Source organism: Vipera berus (assembly GCF_964194415.1).
Source record: "Vipera berus genome assembly, chromosome: 1".
In the NCBI taxonomy this organism is placed as follows: Eukaryota; Metazoa; Chordata; class Lepidosauria; order Squamata; family Viperidae; genus Vipera; species Vipera berus.
Window position 1 is genome coordinate 345,941,024 of NC_138202.1, and position 17,739 is coordinate 345,958,762.

At 44.3% G+C, this 17,739-nt stretch overlaps 1 protein-coding gene across 5 annotated transcripts in view; it reads left to right on the forward strand.

Annotated features, from left to right (window-relative positions):
- The window catches only part of CLIP2 (CAP-Gly domain containing linker protein 2), a 96,997-nt gene that overhangs the window by 34,448 nt on the left and 44,810 nt on the right, over positions 1–17,739 (forward strand). For all 5 annotated transcript variants that reach the window (XM_081324835.1, XM_081324836.1, XM_081324834.1 and 2 more), the window contains exon 3: positions 3,461–4,005. In XM_081324835.1, coding sequence (XP_081180961.1) covers positions 3,461–4,005 — 545 coding nt within the window. The remainder of the gene's footprint in view (positions 1–3,460; positions 4,006–17,739) is intronic.

Consider the following 17,739-nt stretch of genomic DNA (forward strand, 5'->3'; position numbering starts at 1 on the left):
AAATCAGCATTGCAGTTACCCTCAGGGGCCCGGGTGGGTGTGGTCTGGGTGGGCATGGCCTACTGGGTGGGCATGGCTAAAGTGTGTATGGCCTACTCGGTGAGCGTGGTCAGCTCTACATTGTTCGCATCAAGGGTGCCTATGGGTGCCTGGGCAGGAGTGGGACAGATCTGAGGGTCTCTGGCAGAAGGAGGGTCTCTAGGCCAGGGCCAAGGCAGTGGGGGCCATTCCCTCACTTTTTCCAGGATGGCTTCGTGGGCCGCATGAAACCACTTCACGGGCCGGATCTGGCCCCTGGGCCTTGTGTTTGACATGTCTACTCCAGAAGATAGGCTTAAAATACAGGAGGATCTGGACAGACTCGAACACTGGGCGCTATCTAACAAACTGAAATTCAATGGTGAAAAAAGTAAGGTTCTACATTTAGGCAGGAAAAATCAAATGCACAGGTATAGTATAGGTGGTACCTTGCTCAATAGTAGTAACTGTGAGAGGGATCTCGGAGTCCTAGTAGACAATCACTTCAATATGAGCCAGCAGTGTGCTGCAGCTGCCAAAAAAGCCAACACAGTGCTAGGCTGCATTAACAGAGGGATAGAATCAAGATCAAGTGAAGTACTAATACCACTTTACAATGCCTTGGTAAGGCCACACCTGGAATACTGCATCCAGTTTTGGTCACCACGATGTAAAAAAGATGTCGAGACTCTAGAAAGGGTACAGAGAAGAGCAACAAAGATGATTAGGGGACCGGAGACTAAAACATGTAAGGAACGGCTGCTGGAATTGGGTATGTCTAGTTTAATGAAGAGAAGGGCGAGCGGGGACATGATAGCAGTGTTCCAATATCTCAGGGGCTGCCACAAAGAAGAGGGAGTCAAGCTATTCTCCAAAGCACCTGAAAGCAGGACAAGAAGCAACGGATGGAAACTAATCAAGGAGAGAAGCAACCTAGAACTAAGGAGAAACTTCCTGACAGTTAGAACAACTAACCAATGGAACAACCTGCCTCCAGAAGTGGTGAATGCTCCAACACTGGAAGTTTTTAAGAAGAGACTGGACAGCCATTTGTCTGAAATGGTATAGGGTTTCCTGCCTGAGCAGGGGGTTGGACTAGATGACCTCTAAGGTCCCTTCCAACTTTATTATTATTATTATTATTATTATTATTATTATTATTATTATTATTATTATTATTATTATTATTATTATTATTATTTAAAGAAAATAATCCAGAAAAAAGGAGATACTGTTTCTATTGCAAAATAGCCCTTTAATGGATGTTTTGCAATTCCTGGTGTTCTTCTTTGAACATGAAAAGTTATTTAATATTAAATCATAGCATCAGTTTTATGTACTTCCCACAAATGCACGTTGGTAGCATCTATGCTCGGGGTGGAGTGAGGCGGGATCATCTTTATTTAGTTCATGCATTCAAGTCAACGAAGTTTGGCCTTTTTCCTCTTAAGACACGTACCAATAATTTAAAATTAAATCAGACGCCTACCGGATTGTGAGCACTTCCAGATATTAATCACAAAAGTCAATGACAGATGAAGTATTATGCACTCTTCAGCAAGATGTAGTAGCTTTCTCTTGGTCAGAATATCAACCAGTTATTTTACCTAAGCCTGGGCACTTAACTTGCTACACACGGAGTATTTATTGAGTTTTCTCTTTCTTGACCATCCATCATTCTGCTTTGTATTAAATTTGATCCATCCTCATCTGATTGCTTTACTTCTGCACTCTATTTCTGTTACAATTCTATTCCCTTAATTTATTTTTTCTCCTTTTTTCTTGGATCTTCCAGAAACAAGATTTTCCCAAGGAAGTAGATAGGTCCTTCTTATTTTTCACTGTCCTCATTTTGGCTGCAGATACAATGTCCCTCACCATGCATTTGCAAGGGCTCTTATAGTTGCTGCTTCAAGCTAGACACCTAATCAGTCTTCAGTCTCCCTACAAGATGCTGGGCCAGTTTCTCTTCCCTCTTTCTCTCTCCTAGCTCATAAGATTGTTTTGAAAGTAAAAATATAACAGGACAGACAGCTGTTGCTTTATGCTTCCTGGAGAAATGACTTCATCATCATCACGATCATGATTATCATTGATACAGGAGATCAGATATCCAACCTCTCATCAGCTTTCCTCAGCCTGGTGTCCTCAATTGTGGTGGAATTACAACACTGAGCATTAAGAGACATCTGGAAGGCTCTACTACTTGCAAAATGAGTGCCCATAAATGAAATAGAGTTGCGTCTTCAGAGGGCTCACATACCCCTTGGCTTTCCATGAGACCGTCTGGAAGTGTTTGTTGTGCTTCTCTTCATGTGTGTTTCCCCCTTCCTTTTACCAGATAACCATGGAAACAGGGCAGCATTCTTGCATTTCTGCTCCTCCCGACAGCTGGCTGCCTTGGCACAAGCCTGTAACTAGATTAAGTATCAAATTCTGCAACCAGTGGGAAAGAGAAAAGTGAACAAACGCCATTCAAGCTGCCATAACCCCTCATCTTTTCAGATGGCAAAGTGTTTTCTGACCACATGCTGCCAGCTGCCAACTGAAACTTAAAAAGGGCAGCTGTGCTTTTAAATCACTTTCTCTGATACTTGATGAACTGCAACTTCATTAAGGACAGTTGGTACCATTTGGAGAGTAACACGCGTTGCTGTTGCTCTCCAGGCATTTTTATTTTATTTAAATGGAGGGACATATCGGACTCCTTGAAGCTCCTTTGTAGAACTGGGGAAACTATGGTTGAGGTTAGCAATGGAAGACCAAGTTTATTAAATGTTCAGAAGGCTCAGGAAATGAACAGTCTGCTTTTTTTAAAAAAAACAGAACCATCTGTGTAGATTCTGTGAATCTGCACAGAGATCAAACACACACAGTTCAGCATCTGGATGCTAAGATGCTTATTCTGAACCTCCAGTTCATCTAACGGAACTTCTCTTGGTAGATGATTGAATCGGGTGGGCTATTCAGATGTTGCTAAGCTAATTCCCAGTAGGCCCAACCAGTTTGATCTGTTAGAACATAAGGGAAGCTCTACTTATAAAAGTATAAGCTTATCTAGTCTAGCATTCCTTTTCTCAGTTGGCCAGCCAGATGCTTCAAGCTGGGCTTAATTTCTCCAGTGGGTCCATTGAAGTAATTTAACTAATTGATTTTATAATAATGTGTTTACCACTTCAGCAAAGGGACCATCTTGCTCATTCTCCTGCATGGGATCCCTAACAACTTTTCCAGCATCTGGTCATGAAATCCAGCCTGGATTAGTGCATATAAGCAAAGCTATATATTTTTTTCATTTAGCCTTTAATCCTTGGGAATAATTACTTGTTTCTCTTCTGCTGCTTGTATTTGAACATAAGTGTTCAAAGTCCAGGGTCTTGTCTCTTGCGAAGACTTTGTTTGTTCTGACAGATCTCTCTCTGTTCTTTGCTTCTTCTTACAGGATCACCTCTCCACAAACAGGGTTCCACATCTTCCACAGGTGCCTCCGAGAAGCTGCCAGGGTCAAAAATTGCCGAGGTGGGCGATGATTTCCTGGGGGACTTCGTGATGGGTGAACGTGTTTGGGTGAATGGAGTGAAGCCAGGCATAATCCAGTATTTGGGAGAGACCCAGTTTGCCCCTGGACAATGGGCAGGAGTTGTTCTAGATGACCCAGTTGGGAAGAATGATGGTTCTGTAGGCGGAGTGCGTTATTTTGAATGTCAGCCTCTCCAGGGGATCTTCACAAGGCCTTCCAAGTTGACCCGCCAACCCACGACGGAGGGTTCAGGAAGTGATGCTCATTCTGTGGAGTCTCTGACAGCTCAGAACTTGTCCTTGCACTCCGGGACCTCCACCCCACCTCTCTCCACTCGCGTCATTCCTCTACGGGAGAGCGTTCTCAACAACACCATGAAGACTGGAAATGAATCTGGATCCAACCTCTCAGACAGTGGATCGGTGAAAAAAGGGGATAAAGACTTCAGACTTGGGGATCGTGTCCTTGTAAGTTCCTTTTATTATTTCTTGAATGAGTGATATTTTGGGATGGTTTGGGGGCTTAAGTTTTTTTGAATGGGAAAAGTTGATTAGGATTTTTTGACTGTCATTCCCATTTTCCTTTAGAAATTCACTGTTCGCAATAGGGGAAAGAAAGGCAAAACCCCTCATCCTTGAACACATAAAAGACATGGTTATGTTAAAAAATAGTATGAATAGTGATATGACATGTATAGAGAAAGGGGATGCGGTGGCTCAGTGGGTTAGGACGCTGAGCTTGTCGATCAGAAGGTCGGCAGTTTGGCGGGTCGAATCCCGAGTGCCGCGTAACAGAGTGAGCGCCTGTTACTCGTCCCAGCTTCTGCCAACCTAGCAGTTCGAAAGCACGTAAAAAATGCAAGTAGAAAAATAGGGACCACTACGGTGGGAAGGTAACAGCGTTCTGTGCGCCTTTGGCGTCTAGTCATGCCGGCCACATGACCACGGAGACGTCCTCGGACAAGCGCTGGCTCTTCGGCTTTGAAACGGAGATGAGCACCGGCCCCTAGAGTTGGAAATGACTAGCACGCATGTGCGGGGGAACCTTTACCTTTATGTATAGAGAAAGGATGTACTTTGAGGGCATAAAAAATTAATAATAATAATAAGTTGGAAGGGACCTTGGAGGTCATCTAGTCCAACCCCCTGCTAAGGCAGGAAACCCTATACCATTTCAGACAAATGGCTGTCCAGTCTCTTCTTAAAAACTTCCAGTGTTGGAGCATTCACCACTTCTGGAGGCAGGTTGTTTCTTAATTATATTTCTTCCCTCCCAAATGATTACTTGTGAACTTAAGATGAGATATGCTGTCTTATATTCATTAAGAAAACACTACTTGTATGCTGTTGAAAATTATTTCTTTAAAATATTTCTCTGCTGCTTCCCATTTAAAAAAAAATCTCAAAACATTTTACCATAAAATAGTAAAATAAAACGGCAGGTGATAAATATGAGCATTAAAACAGTGGGTAAGATAGATAACAAACGGCTGTATCTGTAAGTCAGGATATGCAAATATTATATATACATTTGGATATTTTTGGCAGGGCCTCCCTTTCTTTCTGGGTGCCGTGTGATGGTACATAGACCTTTCCATGAGCAATTTTCCTGTCTCTTCTCTCCAGGGAGTCCTTAGATTCACTGTAAGCAAGTCAGCCATGCAGTAAGACTTGCCTACATGGTGGTGTGATGGATTCAGAAACATTGCCACAGGCCAGTGAGGATGGTTTTTAGTGATTTATGCCCGAGATCTCAGGTTCAGCCCCACAGGCTATGAAGAAGAACTTGAGAAGCAAAATTGGAAAGGACCTGATGCTAGATGAGTTGAGGTCCCAGATATCTTTTCATGTTTATGGAGTAGGCACTTGCTAGGTGTGACTCCACTGTCTCTTTCAACTTCATGTCCCAAACTCATCACAGCATTTTTTTTCTAGGCAGGAGAGAGAAAAATCCAGAGCAAAAGTTCTGTTTGTTTGTTGGCTGGCGCAGTGGTTAGAACGCAATATGGCAGGCTAACTCTGCCCATAGTTTGGCGTTCGATCGTGATGGGGCTCAAGGTTGGCTCAGCCTTCCATCCTTCCGAGGTCGGTAAAATGAGGCAGATGGGGCCAATATGCTGACACTGTAAACTGCTCAGAAATTGCTATCAAGCACTATGGAGCGGTTTATAAGTCTTAAGTGCTATTGCTATTTACTTTGCTATAGGGCAGGGGTCCCCAACCCCCGTTTCACGGACCGGCACTGGGTCGCGGCATGCCAAAAACCGGGTCGGGCAGACAAGCAAAGTCCCATCCCCGGGATGCAGGCAGTACAGGAAACCCCGCCCCCTCCGGTCTGTGGAAAAACCTCTCTCCACAGAACCGGTCCCTGGTGCCCAAAAGGTTGGGGACCTCTGCTATATGGTATTGTTCTAAATGGCCTCCTAGCCCACTTTTTGATCTATGAAATTGGAAACTGGATTGCGCAGTTCAAAGGGCCATGCCTGGACAATCAAAAAGGCAGAAATGAGTCTGTATGGCTGCTTGTTTAAGCAGCCGCCTTCATGCCGATTAGAGCAAGTCGGGCAAACGTCTGTAGCAGCAATTGTTCTTCCAGCAGGGAGGAAAACAGTTGTTCCTTTGACAATGGAGCCTTTTTTCTTTTTTCTTTCTTTCTTTTTAGTTTGTATTACGTGCTTTAATCTTTTTAACTGTAATGTTTAATCAAATTACTATTTAAAAATGGAGCAGTACTGGGCTGAGTGATCTGTAGACCACAGCAAATTTTATCCAGTTTCACTGAAGCAGAATAAGCTTTTGGCTTATTGAGTAGCAGAATAAATCAGGCAGAGACTAACTTGATTATAATAAGTGTGATTTTATAATATATTATTATGTTTTTATCCCACCTTTTTAATAAATATTTGGTCAACTGAAAAATTAAACATAAAGAAAATTAAACGGTAAAGAAATATGCCTCGTGTGTATGTCATTTTAAGCAATAATTTCAGGTTTAAAAAACCTGGCAGAAATTATTAAAGCTTCTCTTTTCACAGAGGAGATGATGGCTTTATACTGTTTGGAGAAACCAGGGTTTATCAGGCAATAAAGCAGGATGATGGGCTACATTGATTTGCATACATTAAGCCATAATCTCTATTTCAAGTGTGCTGTTTTGTTTTTTGTTCTTGCCAAGAGAAATATACATGTGGTGTGAGCCTCCGTATAGTATTCGTCTACGTTCACTCTGCAGACGTCAGGGTGAAATGAATATAAAATAAAAATGAAGTCAGATGAAACAGGAAGCCAGGCAATTTCAATGAAATAATTTGTAGGCATCCTAGTCCTCCATTGCCTTTCTTCTGATCTGTAGGCTAAGGCTACAACACCCTTCTATGATTGTTTGTCTTTGCAGTCTTTGCTTATACAGGTAGTCCTCGAGTTACAACAGTTCACTTACTGACCGTTCAAAGTTACATTGGGATGAAAAAAAAGTGGCCTATGACCATTTTCCCCACTTGTGCGCATTGCAGCGTCCCCAGCGTCACAGGATCAAAATTCAGACGCTTGGCAATTGACTCATACCTATGATGGTTGCAGTGTGTCCCAGGATCATGTGATCCCCTTTTCTGACCTTCTGACAAGCAAAGTCAATGAGGAAGCCAGATTCACTTAAACATCTCACTTAGCAACAGAAATTTGGGGCTCAAGTGTTATCGTAAGTCAAGGATTTACCTGTATACTACAGATAACTCAAGAGATTGATATTAGATGCAGATTTACTTTCTGCCTTGTCTTTGCTCTGGAAATTATAATCTGTATAGATCTCCAGATAAGCCCACCCATGGAGAAGCAAATCCTTGAATTTGGAACCAAAATGCCATGAAAAATGTGCCACCTGCAGATAAGCTGACCTGTAACTTTCATGCTATTTTGGTTAAAAATTTGAGGGTCTGCTTATCTGCAGATGGAAATATACACAATTCCATACAGGATATTACAAGTATTCCTCAACTTACAAACACAACTGGGAGCAGAATTTCTGTTGCTAAGCAAGGGTTGGCTTAACTCTCACCCAATTTTACGATCTTTTTTTGCCACAGTTCTTAAGTGAATCACTGCAGTCGGTAAGTGAATCATGCAGTCATTGAGCAAATCCGGCTTCCTGCATTGACTTTGCTTGTCGGAAGTCAGCTGGGAAGGTGGTAAAAGGCAATCGGGTGAACCCAGGATGCTGCAACCCTGGTAAATACATGCCAATTGCCCTGTTATTTTGATCATGTGACCGTAGGGATGCTGCGATGGTAGTAAAAATGAAGACAGGCCAAAAGTCACTTTTTCAGTGCCATTGTAACACTCGCTAAACAAATGTCTGTGGCGATTCTTGGTCATCCAGGTCATGGTTGTCCCAAAGGTGCTTTTTCAGGAGACAACTGGACTTTCTTGTTTCTCTTTAATGATGTTTTGCTTCTCATCCAAAAAGCTGCTGCTTCTCTGACTAGATGGTGGGGAGTGAAAGGATTATATTGCTTGCAGACAGCTGGTCATTTGCCTTCTTTTAGAAGGTCAATGTCTAAATGTCTCCATAGACATTTAGCTATGCACTTTGGGATGAACACCCTTCAAATGGTGAGGGAGTATGAATGGATTTCCAGAAAACATTGCAGACTACAGGAACCATTTGCGCTTCAGTTTGAGATGCGGACAATACAGACTCATCCCCAACAGCCTGTGCCTGTCTTCAACAATGAAAGGACACAGGGCAGAAAACATCCTGCAGCCAAAAAGGCTCCACGCCCATTTACACCACTCAGGTGACCCTGAGAACACAGGTAAGTAAACCTCCTGATGGCCCCAACGACTCTCTAAAAGAATGGAAATGACCACCTGTCTGTAAACAGTATAAATCCTTCCACTCCCCATCATCTAGTCAGAGTTGAAGCGAAACATCATCAAAGAAAAACAAAAAAGTCCAGTTGCCACCTGATAAAGCACCTTTGGGACTCGCTAAACAAACGGTTGTTAAGTCAAGGACTACCTGTATATGGGAAGTGTTACCTTATCTACAGTTGCAAGAAAAAGTATGTGAACCCTTTGGGATTACGTGGAGTTTTGCATGAATTGGCCATAAAATGCGCTCTAAACGTCATGTAAGTCACAACAATAGAAAAACACAGTCTGCTTAAAATAATACTACACAAACATTAGCTGTTGTGCAAACCCCTGTGCTACTAATCGTGCTTTGTAAATAGCTGCTCCCTCAGAGCTTTCCTTTATTTTGAAAACCCATCTTATGTTCAATTAAAACATGACAACAGCTAATGTTTGTGTAGTATTATTTTAAGCAGACTGTGTTTTTCTATTGTTGTGACTTAACATGACGTTTAGAGCGCATTTTATGGCCAATTCATGCAAAACTCCACGTAATCCCAAAGGGTTCACATACTTTTTCTTGCAACTGTACTTGTGGATAAGCTCATCCACAGGTAAGCTGAATCCAATTTTTGGGCTATATTTTGACACTTTAGATTCTTGGTTCATCTCCAAGTACAGGTATTCCTTGACTTACGACCACAATTGAGCCCCACGTTTCTGTTGCTAAGTGAGTTAAGTGAGTTTTGCCTCCTGTCGTGCCATAGTTGTTAAGTGAATCACTGCAGTTAAGTTAGTAACACAATTGTTAAGTGAATCTGGCTTTGCTTGTCAGAAGGTTGCAAAAGGTGATCACATGACTCTGGGACACTGCATCTTTCCTAAATATGAGTCAGTTGCCAATCATCTGAACATTGATCACGTGACCATGGAGAAAATGGTCGTAAGTTCACTTTTTTCAGTGACATGCATCTTTGAACAGTCACTAAATGAACTGTTGTAAGTCGAGGACTACTTATACATTTGGTTTCTCTGCTGTGTCAATGGCTATCCCTTGACATGAAGGCATTTGATCAATGTAGGCTATAAATTTAGCTCTAAGACTGTCTGAAGGAAAGATAGCAAAGATCTGAATCAGTCGTTCACAATCTGCTCCTGGATTCCCTCGTTCTTTCTTTCTTTCTCCCTCTTTGATACAGAACAGGCCACCCTAAGAAATGTAGGCTTTCCTATTATGGATTATTTATCCCTTGTGTTTTTGATTTTGGTTCTGATTTTCTGTTCTCCATTTTCAAGTCCTTTGTGATCCTAGCTGATTTTTTTTCCATTTCTAATTAGGGAGTGTTAGGAGAGCTTATTTCAAAATACATATTAGTAAAGCTGAAGCTCCCCACACTAGCTTGGAAACTAGTGTGTTGCATTCCGTTAATTCCATGTACCCTGGCTTTTCTCCCATAAAAAAGCCTCTCGTAGTACTTGAAATATTTGTGTAGAACTTCCATGTGCCAAAGCAGCAATATTTAGAAAACAGAATTGAGGAGAAACAGGGCAAATAAGTTGTTGCCTATTTATAAATTTCTCAAGGGAATTTTCTTTTCTGTTGGAAGCAATGCAAAATGATAGACGTGTGATTCAAATAGTCTATTCTGTAATTAAAGATTCAACATACAGATGGATCTGAACAAGTTCTGAGAAACAAGGAAGCCATTTTGATGTCACTAAGAGGCTGAGGAAAGCTTCAGTAAATGTAAAACAGGCAAGCAAAGTAACTTTCTTGAGAACTGTGGAATAATTTGAAAATTGCAGAGGAAGCGTGGATGTTATGACTGACTCTTAATTTAGGCCACATGTCTTTATCTTCCAATTTCCTGCTAGGGACAACAGGGAGGGGGGGTTGGGGGGTTGGGTGGCCTTGTTCTCTGGGCAGTCCTTAAAAAGGATTCTGTCTTAATTGTTTGTTTATTCCTCTCATTTCCACCCACCCCATCTCAACTAAGTGATTCTATGTAATTTACAATACAACAAATACCATAATATAAAACATAAATAAGAACAAAATCAAAAATAGAATTAAAAAGGTGAAGTTGAAATTATTAAAAGAGTTTTAAAAAGTTTAAAAGGCAGAAAAAACACTTGTGTTGGCAATCCCCCCTCTCCCCCAGAGATGCCTAATCCACTTCTCAATTTACATCTATGTGCGCTTTGGATTTTCAAAAAAATGTACTTTATAAATTTTATTTTTAATGTCCCTTCTGTTGCTGATCTTGAATTATTCATGTTTATATGGATAAAATTACAGACTGCTCTGTAATTAGGAAACAGCAGCTGGCTGTTGAGGAAGCCATGAAGTTTGCAGGGCCATGCTCTTGGACGTGGGAATTATTTATTTATTTATTTATTTGTTTTTATAAACCGCCCTTCTCCCGAGGGACTCGGGGCGGTGTACAGAGTAAGGTAGGTAAAATACAGATAGAACAATAAAAACAATAGTAAAAACCAACTGGGACCCCAATTAAAGCTATCAGGCCAGGCCGGACTGCTGGAACAGGAAGGTTTTTAAGTCGCGCCGGAAGGTGCGGAGGTCGGGGGCCATCCGGATTTCGGTTGGCAAGCAGTTCCAGAGGGCTGGCCCACCCACTGAGAATGCCCTCCCCCTGGGGGCCACCAGCCGACATTCCTTGAGCGGTGGCACCCTGAGGAGGCCCTCCCTGTGGGAGCGCACAGGACGGTGGGGTGCTGACATTGGCAGAAGGTGCTCCCGTAGGTAGTCCGGACCCATGCCATGTAGGGCTTTGTATGTCATTGTTAGCACCTTGAATTTCACACGGAAGGCAACCGGAAGCCAGTGCAGCGTACGGAGGAGAGGTGTGATATGGGAGTATCGGGAGGCTCCCAAGAGTGTCCGTGCCGCTGCACTTTGCACCAGTTGAAGCTTCCGAGTGGATCTCAAGGGCAGCCCCATGTAGAGAGCGTTACAGTAGTCTAGGCGAGAGGTCACAAGGGCATGGGTGACTGTACGTAAGGCATCCAGGTCCAGATAAGGCCGTAGTTGGCGAACTAGTCGAACCCGGGAGAAGGCCCCCTTGGTCACAGCTCCTATGTGATCTTCCAGGGAGAGCTGCGAGTCTAGGAGGACACCCAGGTTGCGGGCCCTATCAACAGGGGGTAGTAACTTGTCCCCGATGTTAAGGGATGGGACGTTCTGAATATCCTGGCTTGCCGGTACGTACAGCCATTCAGTCTTGTCCGGGTTCAGTTGAAGCCTGTTCCTCCCCATCCATTCCCGGACCGCTTTCAGGCAGCGGGACATCACGTCGAGGGCATCACTGATATTGTTTGGAGTTGAGATGAAAAGCTGGGTGTCATCAGCATACTGATGGTACCCTACTCCAAAGCTGCGAATGATCTCACCCAGCGGTTTCATGTAGATGTTGAACAGGAGAGGCGAGAGGACCGACCCCTGAGGGACTCCGCAAGCGAGAGGCCTCGGGGTCGACCTCTGTCGCCCTGCCAGCACCGACTGCGAGCGACCCTGGAGAAAGGAGGAGAACCAACGCAGAACCGTGCCTCCCACTCCCAGTCCCCTGAGGCGTCGCAGTAAGATACCATGGTCGATGGTATCGAAAGCCGCCGAGAGGTCTAATAAGACTAGGACAGAGGAATGGCCCCTGTCCCGGGCTCTCCAGAGATCATTCATCAGAGCGACCAATGCCGTCTCCGTGCTGTAGCCCGGCCTGAAACCCGATTGGTACGGGTCTAGATAAACCGCTTCATCCAGGATCTGAGGAAGTTGGTGCGCCACCACGCTCTCAACAACCTTCGCAAGGAAGCGAAGATTGGAGACAGGACGAAAGTTATTCAAAGAGGATGGGTCCAAGGTGGGCTTCTTGAGGAGAGGTCTCACCACCGCCTCCTTCAAGGCGGTGGGGAAGTGACCCTCACTCAGAGAAGCAGAGATGACCGCTAGGAACCAGCCTCGTGTCCCCTCTCGAGCTGCATAGGCCAGCCAGGAAGGGCACGGGTCCAGTAAGCATGTGGAGGCGCTCAACCTTCTCATAATCCTGTCCACTTCCTTAGGAGTCACAGGATCAAATTCCTCCCAGATGACGTCGACAAGACTGTCCATGTCTTGTTCTTCCAGCTCAGCCCAGTTGGAGTCCAGGCCAGTTCGAATCCGAGCAATTTTATCCAGCAGATATTGACCGAATTCCTCGGCTCGACCCTGCAAGGGTTCCTCCCTCACCTCTTGGTTCAATAGGGAGCGAGTCACCCTGAACAAGGCAGCCGGGCGATTATCTGCGGACGCGATGAGGGTGGAAAAGTAGTTGGATTTTGCCACCCTTATCGCAGCGAGATAAGACCTGGTGAGGATTCTTAGTCGCAATCGGTCGGATTCGGATCGACTGGATCTCCAACGGCTCTCTAGGCCCCGTCTCCGACGCTTCATCTCCCGGAGCTCCGCAGTGAACCATGGGGCTCGCTGGGATCTGCGCCGGGTCAGAGGCCGCAAGGGTACAACTCGGTCCAGAGCCTCCGTGGCTGCCTTTTCCCAGGCTTCCACTAAGGCATCCGCCGAGCTGTGAGCAGGGAGTGCATGTGTGTCCCTAAGCGCTGCCTGGAACTTATCAGGGTCCATTAGGCGCCTAGGGCGGTACCATCTGACTGGCACCGTGCACCCACGGTGGGGGGTGGCAAAGGGGAAGTCTAGCCGCAGGAGGTGGTGATCGGTCCATGACAGGGGCGTAACAGTCGTGGCACCCCCACCGATATCATCACGCCACCGTCCAGACAAGAAAACCAAGTCTGGGGTGTGGCCTCTCTCATGAGTCGGTCCAGAAATTATTTGCGACAGGTCCATGGCCGCCATGGAAGCCATGAACTCACGAGCCAGTTCTGACGATCTGTTCTGAACCAGCCCTCTTCTGGCCTTGTAATAAGGCAAACCCCTATTCAGAAAGAAGAGACTGGAGAGCGTCCAAGGCTAAAAGGCATCTGCCAAGATTTATTACGCAGTTAACAAAAACACTAGAGCTTGTCTTCTCAAGCGGAAAAGTTGCTTTCAGCAACCAGCCCCTCCCCAAACACTCCTTTTATAGAGAGCTCAGGGCGTGGTCTCCCTGTGCCTCCTCCCGAGGAGTCCCGCAGCCTTTCTTTGTTTGTTCCTGCTCGACTGCCTCCTGCGTCGGGCGTCCTTGAACAGGGCCAGCTGTGGGTCATCTTCCTCCGCACTCTCAGGCTCACGCAGCTGAGAAGAGGTCCCCGGCTGAGGGCTCTGCAAAGCCTCCAAACCGTCATCAGCCGGTTCGTTTCCCTCCTCCCCCTCGTCTGAATCATCCGATACATCGGAGCCGGCTGTCGGACCCACAGGCTGGCCCTGAGTCACAACACGATCCTCCCAGGGACGGTAGGTTAAAGTCGCCCAAGACCATGAGTTTTGGGAATTTAACCACCAACCCTGAGAGGACATCGAGTAGCTCGGGCAGGGCCGCCGCTGCACGATTAGGTGGTAGGTACGCCAGCAGCAGGCCCAACTGCGCCCCTGGGCCGTATCTCAGTAGGAGAGACTCACACCCGACCATCTGAGGGACGGTGGTCTCTCGCGGGCTAAGGGATTCCCTGATGATAACTGCCACTCCCCCGCCCCTCCCATGGGTCCGAGGCTGGTGCAGCACCTGGAAACCTGGTGGGCAGAGGTCAACCAGAGGGACACCACCCTCTGGGCCTAGCCAGGTTTCCGTGATGCAAGCCAGGTCCGCATGCTCGCTCTCCACTAGGTCACGAATGAGGTGAGCTTTGTTAGCTACGGACCTGGCATTCAGGTAGACCAGCCTTAGCATAGGAGGCTGCACACCTTCGCTCCCGGGTCCTCCGGGGGAGTACAGAGGGTCGGAGCGTCTCACCGCCTGTACAGAGCGGAGATGACACTCCCGGTGACGATACGGCCCTCTGTCTGTGCACCTTCTGCCGTTCCCCACCATCCTGGGAATGGGTTGTTTGTCAGTACGCCACTGGGTATTATCGGCGACTGGTCCTCGTTTTACACCGTCGCGAATGGTCGTAGGCCTGGCCTGCGTTATGGTGGCTGGAAGGCGTGCCTTTCCCGCGCAACCATAGTCTTCTCCCACCCCCCTCCCTAACCCCACAAAAAACTTAACTAAGAACTTAATCAGGGGCCTCTTGTTGGGCTTATGCTGGAGGCCCCTGACCCTGCCCGGCCATCTCTCAGAGGCCCAGTGGTCGGGCCCGTCATCGAGATTGGATGTAGTGCAGGCGGGTCGCACCCAGGAGAGGGGGGAACCCCTGAGGGCGTGCAGTACTGTGCTGGAGTATTGGGAATTATGGAGGAAACCCAAGCAGAATTCAGTGGGATTAATAATTAATAATGAATGCAAGCTTGGGTATTTTGTGTATTAAACCTTTTTTGTGTGGAGGTAGAATGCACAGAAATTCCCATATGACTTAAAGTTGCAGAAAGCAGTCTCCAGCTTTTTAATGCTTTTCAATATTTCTTTAAAAATCATACCTGCAACTTCTTTCAACTTTTTTTTTTACATGATGGAGATTTTTTCCCCCCATCAAGGAAATACGGTAAGATCATAATTACTTTGTTGTTGGCTTTACAGTTCTCCTTTATGGACACCAAAGATAGTCCTTGACTAAGGACCTAAATTTTATTTTTGTTTGTTTGTATCCCACCTGTTAATAAGAAACAAAATTAGAATGTGCAGAATGCCTTGTACAAGGCTTGCAATGCACAAAGGAAAGTGTACTGGGACCTTTAAGAAGCAAACAGTAAAAGGCAAACTAACTTGAGTTGTATCATAACAATATTTTTACTCAGACAATATAACACAAAACAAAAAAACACACAATTACATATAGTCCAGTTTTCAATCCAAGGTCAGTAACGAAGAATGTTGAATAACAGTTCAGGAGTAAACAAAGTCAAAGTCAAAAATCCTTACCAGTTAAAAGTCAAATATCAATACACACAGTAACAAGTCAGTCAGAGAAAAAACACCAGACAGAGCCAGAATAAGTCTAACATCTGAAATTCATTTATGCTGAATAGAATTAGTCACACCCTTAGGCCATTTCTCTTCTTAAAGGTACACAACCATATTATATGTATTTCACCCAAACCAGGTTAGGACTTTAATTCCTAACAATCTCCCCTTTTGGGTGACATACACTTTTACACTTTTGCAATCTTAAATTATATTCATTACACACAGTTTTATGTTTCACAGCACCCTGTGCCTTAGTAAACTGGTCAGCAAAATGTAGCACAATATTCCAATTTTATTAAATTATCTTTAATGCATTGTCTGACATTGAGATAAGGTAGATCTGTGTGTTTAGATCTAGTCTTTACTGCAGCTGCTTGTTGCCAACTTAATAGCTGCTTGATTGTCTTCAAACACAGTTATTGGTTTCTTACATTCCAACCCCATATCAGACATTAACTGTTTCCAAACCAGTAGCTCAGTGCACAATAACGATAGACAGGAGAATTCAGATTCAATTGTAGACAAGCTAACATATTTCTGTCTGTTTGATTTCCATCCTATCAAAGCGTTTCCCAATAATATAACCAGACCTGAAGTGGATTTTCTGGTAACAGTACCAGATGCAAAGCTGGCATCTGCAAACGCTTTCCGTTCCATTTCCCTTGTTGGCTCTAAATACAAATAGTAATGTATGGTGTGCTTTAAATACCGTAAAACTCTTTTAGCACCTTGCCAGCATTTTACTGTTGGATTTTTGCAATATCTTGCAAGGTGATTTACAGTAAAAGCTATATGAGGTCTTGACCAGTTTACACAGGTACATCAAACTCCCAATTAACGATTGGTATGTGTTTTTATCAAACGGTTTGCTATTATTTATTTATTTATTTATTTATTTATTTATTTATTTATTTATTTATTTATTTATTTATTTATTTATTATATTTTTATACCGCCCTTCTCCCGAAGGACTCAGGGCGGTGTACAGGGCAATAAATATAAAAAACGAAATACAAAAGTTAAAAAACGATTAAATATTTAGCCCAAGTTTAAAACAGTATTAAAAACATATTAAAACCCCAACCCTAACCCATCAGACCAGGTCAGATTGCTCAAATAAATAAGTTTTTAGATCGCGCCGGAAGGAGCGAAGGTCGGGGGCCATCCGGAGCTCAACCGGCAGGCGGTTCCACAGGTCTGGCGCGCCCACAGAGAACGCCCTCCCCCTGGGGGCCACCAATCGACATTCTTTGATCGGAGGCACCCTGAGGAGGTGCTGAACTCTCGAAACCCTGAGACATAGGAGTCTTGGCAGGTTTACAATTTTCCATATTGTAACGTTTCAACAAACGATTGATTTTCTTTGCTTGAGTTAGTTTAAATCGCTTATTTGTCCTGGCAATATCCAGTCCTAGATAATGGCTAATAGCCCCTAGGTTTCTAATTCTAAATTTGCCTTCCAAATCTGAAACAATCCTTTCAGTTTCCTTGTTATCTTTTGCTATAATAGCAATATCATCTGTAAATAGTAACAACAATGTTAAATTATTATTTTGCTTTCTAACAAACAAACAAGGATCTACAATACTTGCTTTAAATCCCAGTGTATTTAATTCTTTTACCAAACACTTATTCCACTCATAGCCAGCCTGTTTCAACCCATACAAACTCTTTCTTAGTTTCCAACAATAACCTAACCTGTTGCTTTACAGTTACTCCAGGTGGAATTCTTACATAGATATCATGACTTAAATCAGCATGTAAATAAGCTGTTTCGATATCAATATGAGTTACAGTATAATCCTTACTAGCTGCCCACACCAATGCTGCTCTAAGAGTAGAAGCTCTTAGCGTTGGTGAAAAAACTTCATCATAGTCACAATTCCTCTGTGCAAACTCCTGTGCTACTATTCGTGCTTTGTAAATAGCTGCTCCCTCAGAGCTTTCCTTTATTTTGAAAACCCATTTACATCCTAGTAGACTTTCATTTTGAGGAATCTTTACTTCTTGGTAAACACCTAGATCTTGTAAAGACTTAAGCTCTTTAACTATAGCTACATTCCATTTCTCCCTTTCCTCCTCAGGATACATTACTATCTCTTCAAAAGTAGAAGGCTCCACATCTACCTGACAGATCAACCCTGCCTCATAACGTTCCGGTGGTCGTCTCTCTCTAGTAGACCTTCTGGGCAGAACTGGGCTAGTGGGTACAATCACCTTTCTCTCCTCCTCCCCAACCTCCTCTAACAATGACTCTTGTTTAATATTAACGGCAGATTTTTCCTCTTCTCTATTGGAATCTTCTAAGAAATCAGTTAAATCTGGTGGAGGAATGCACACA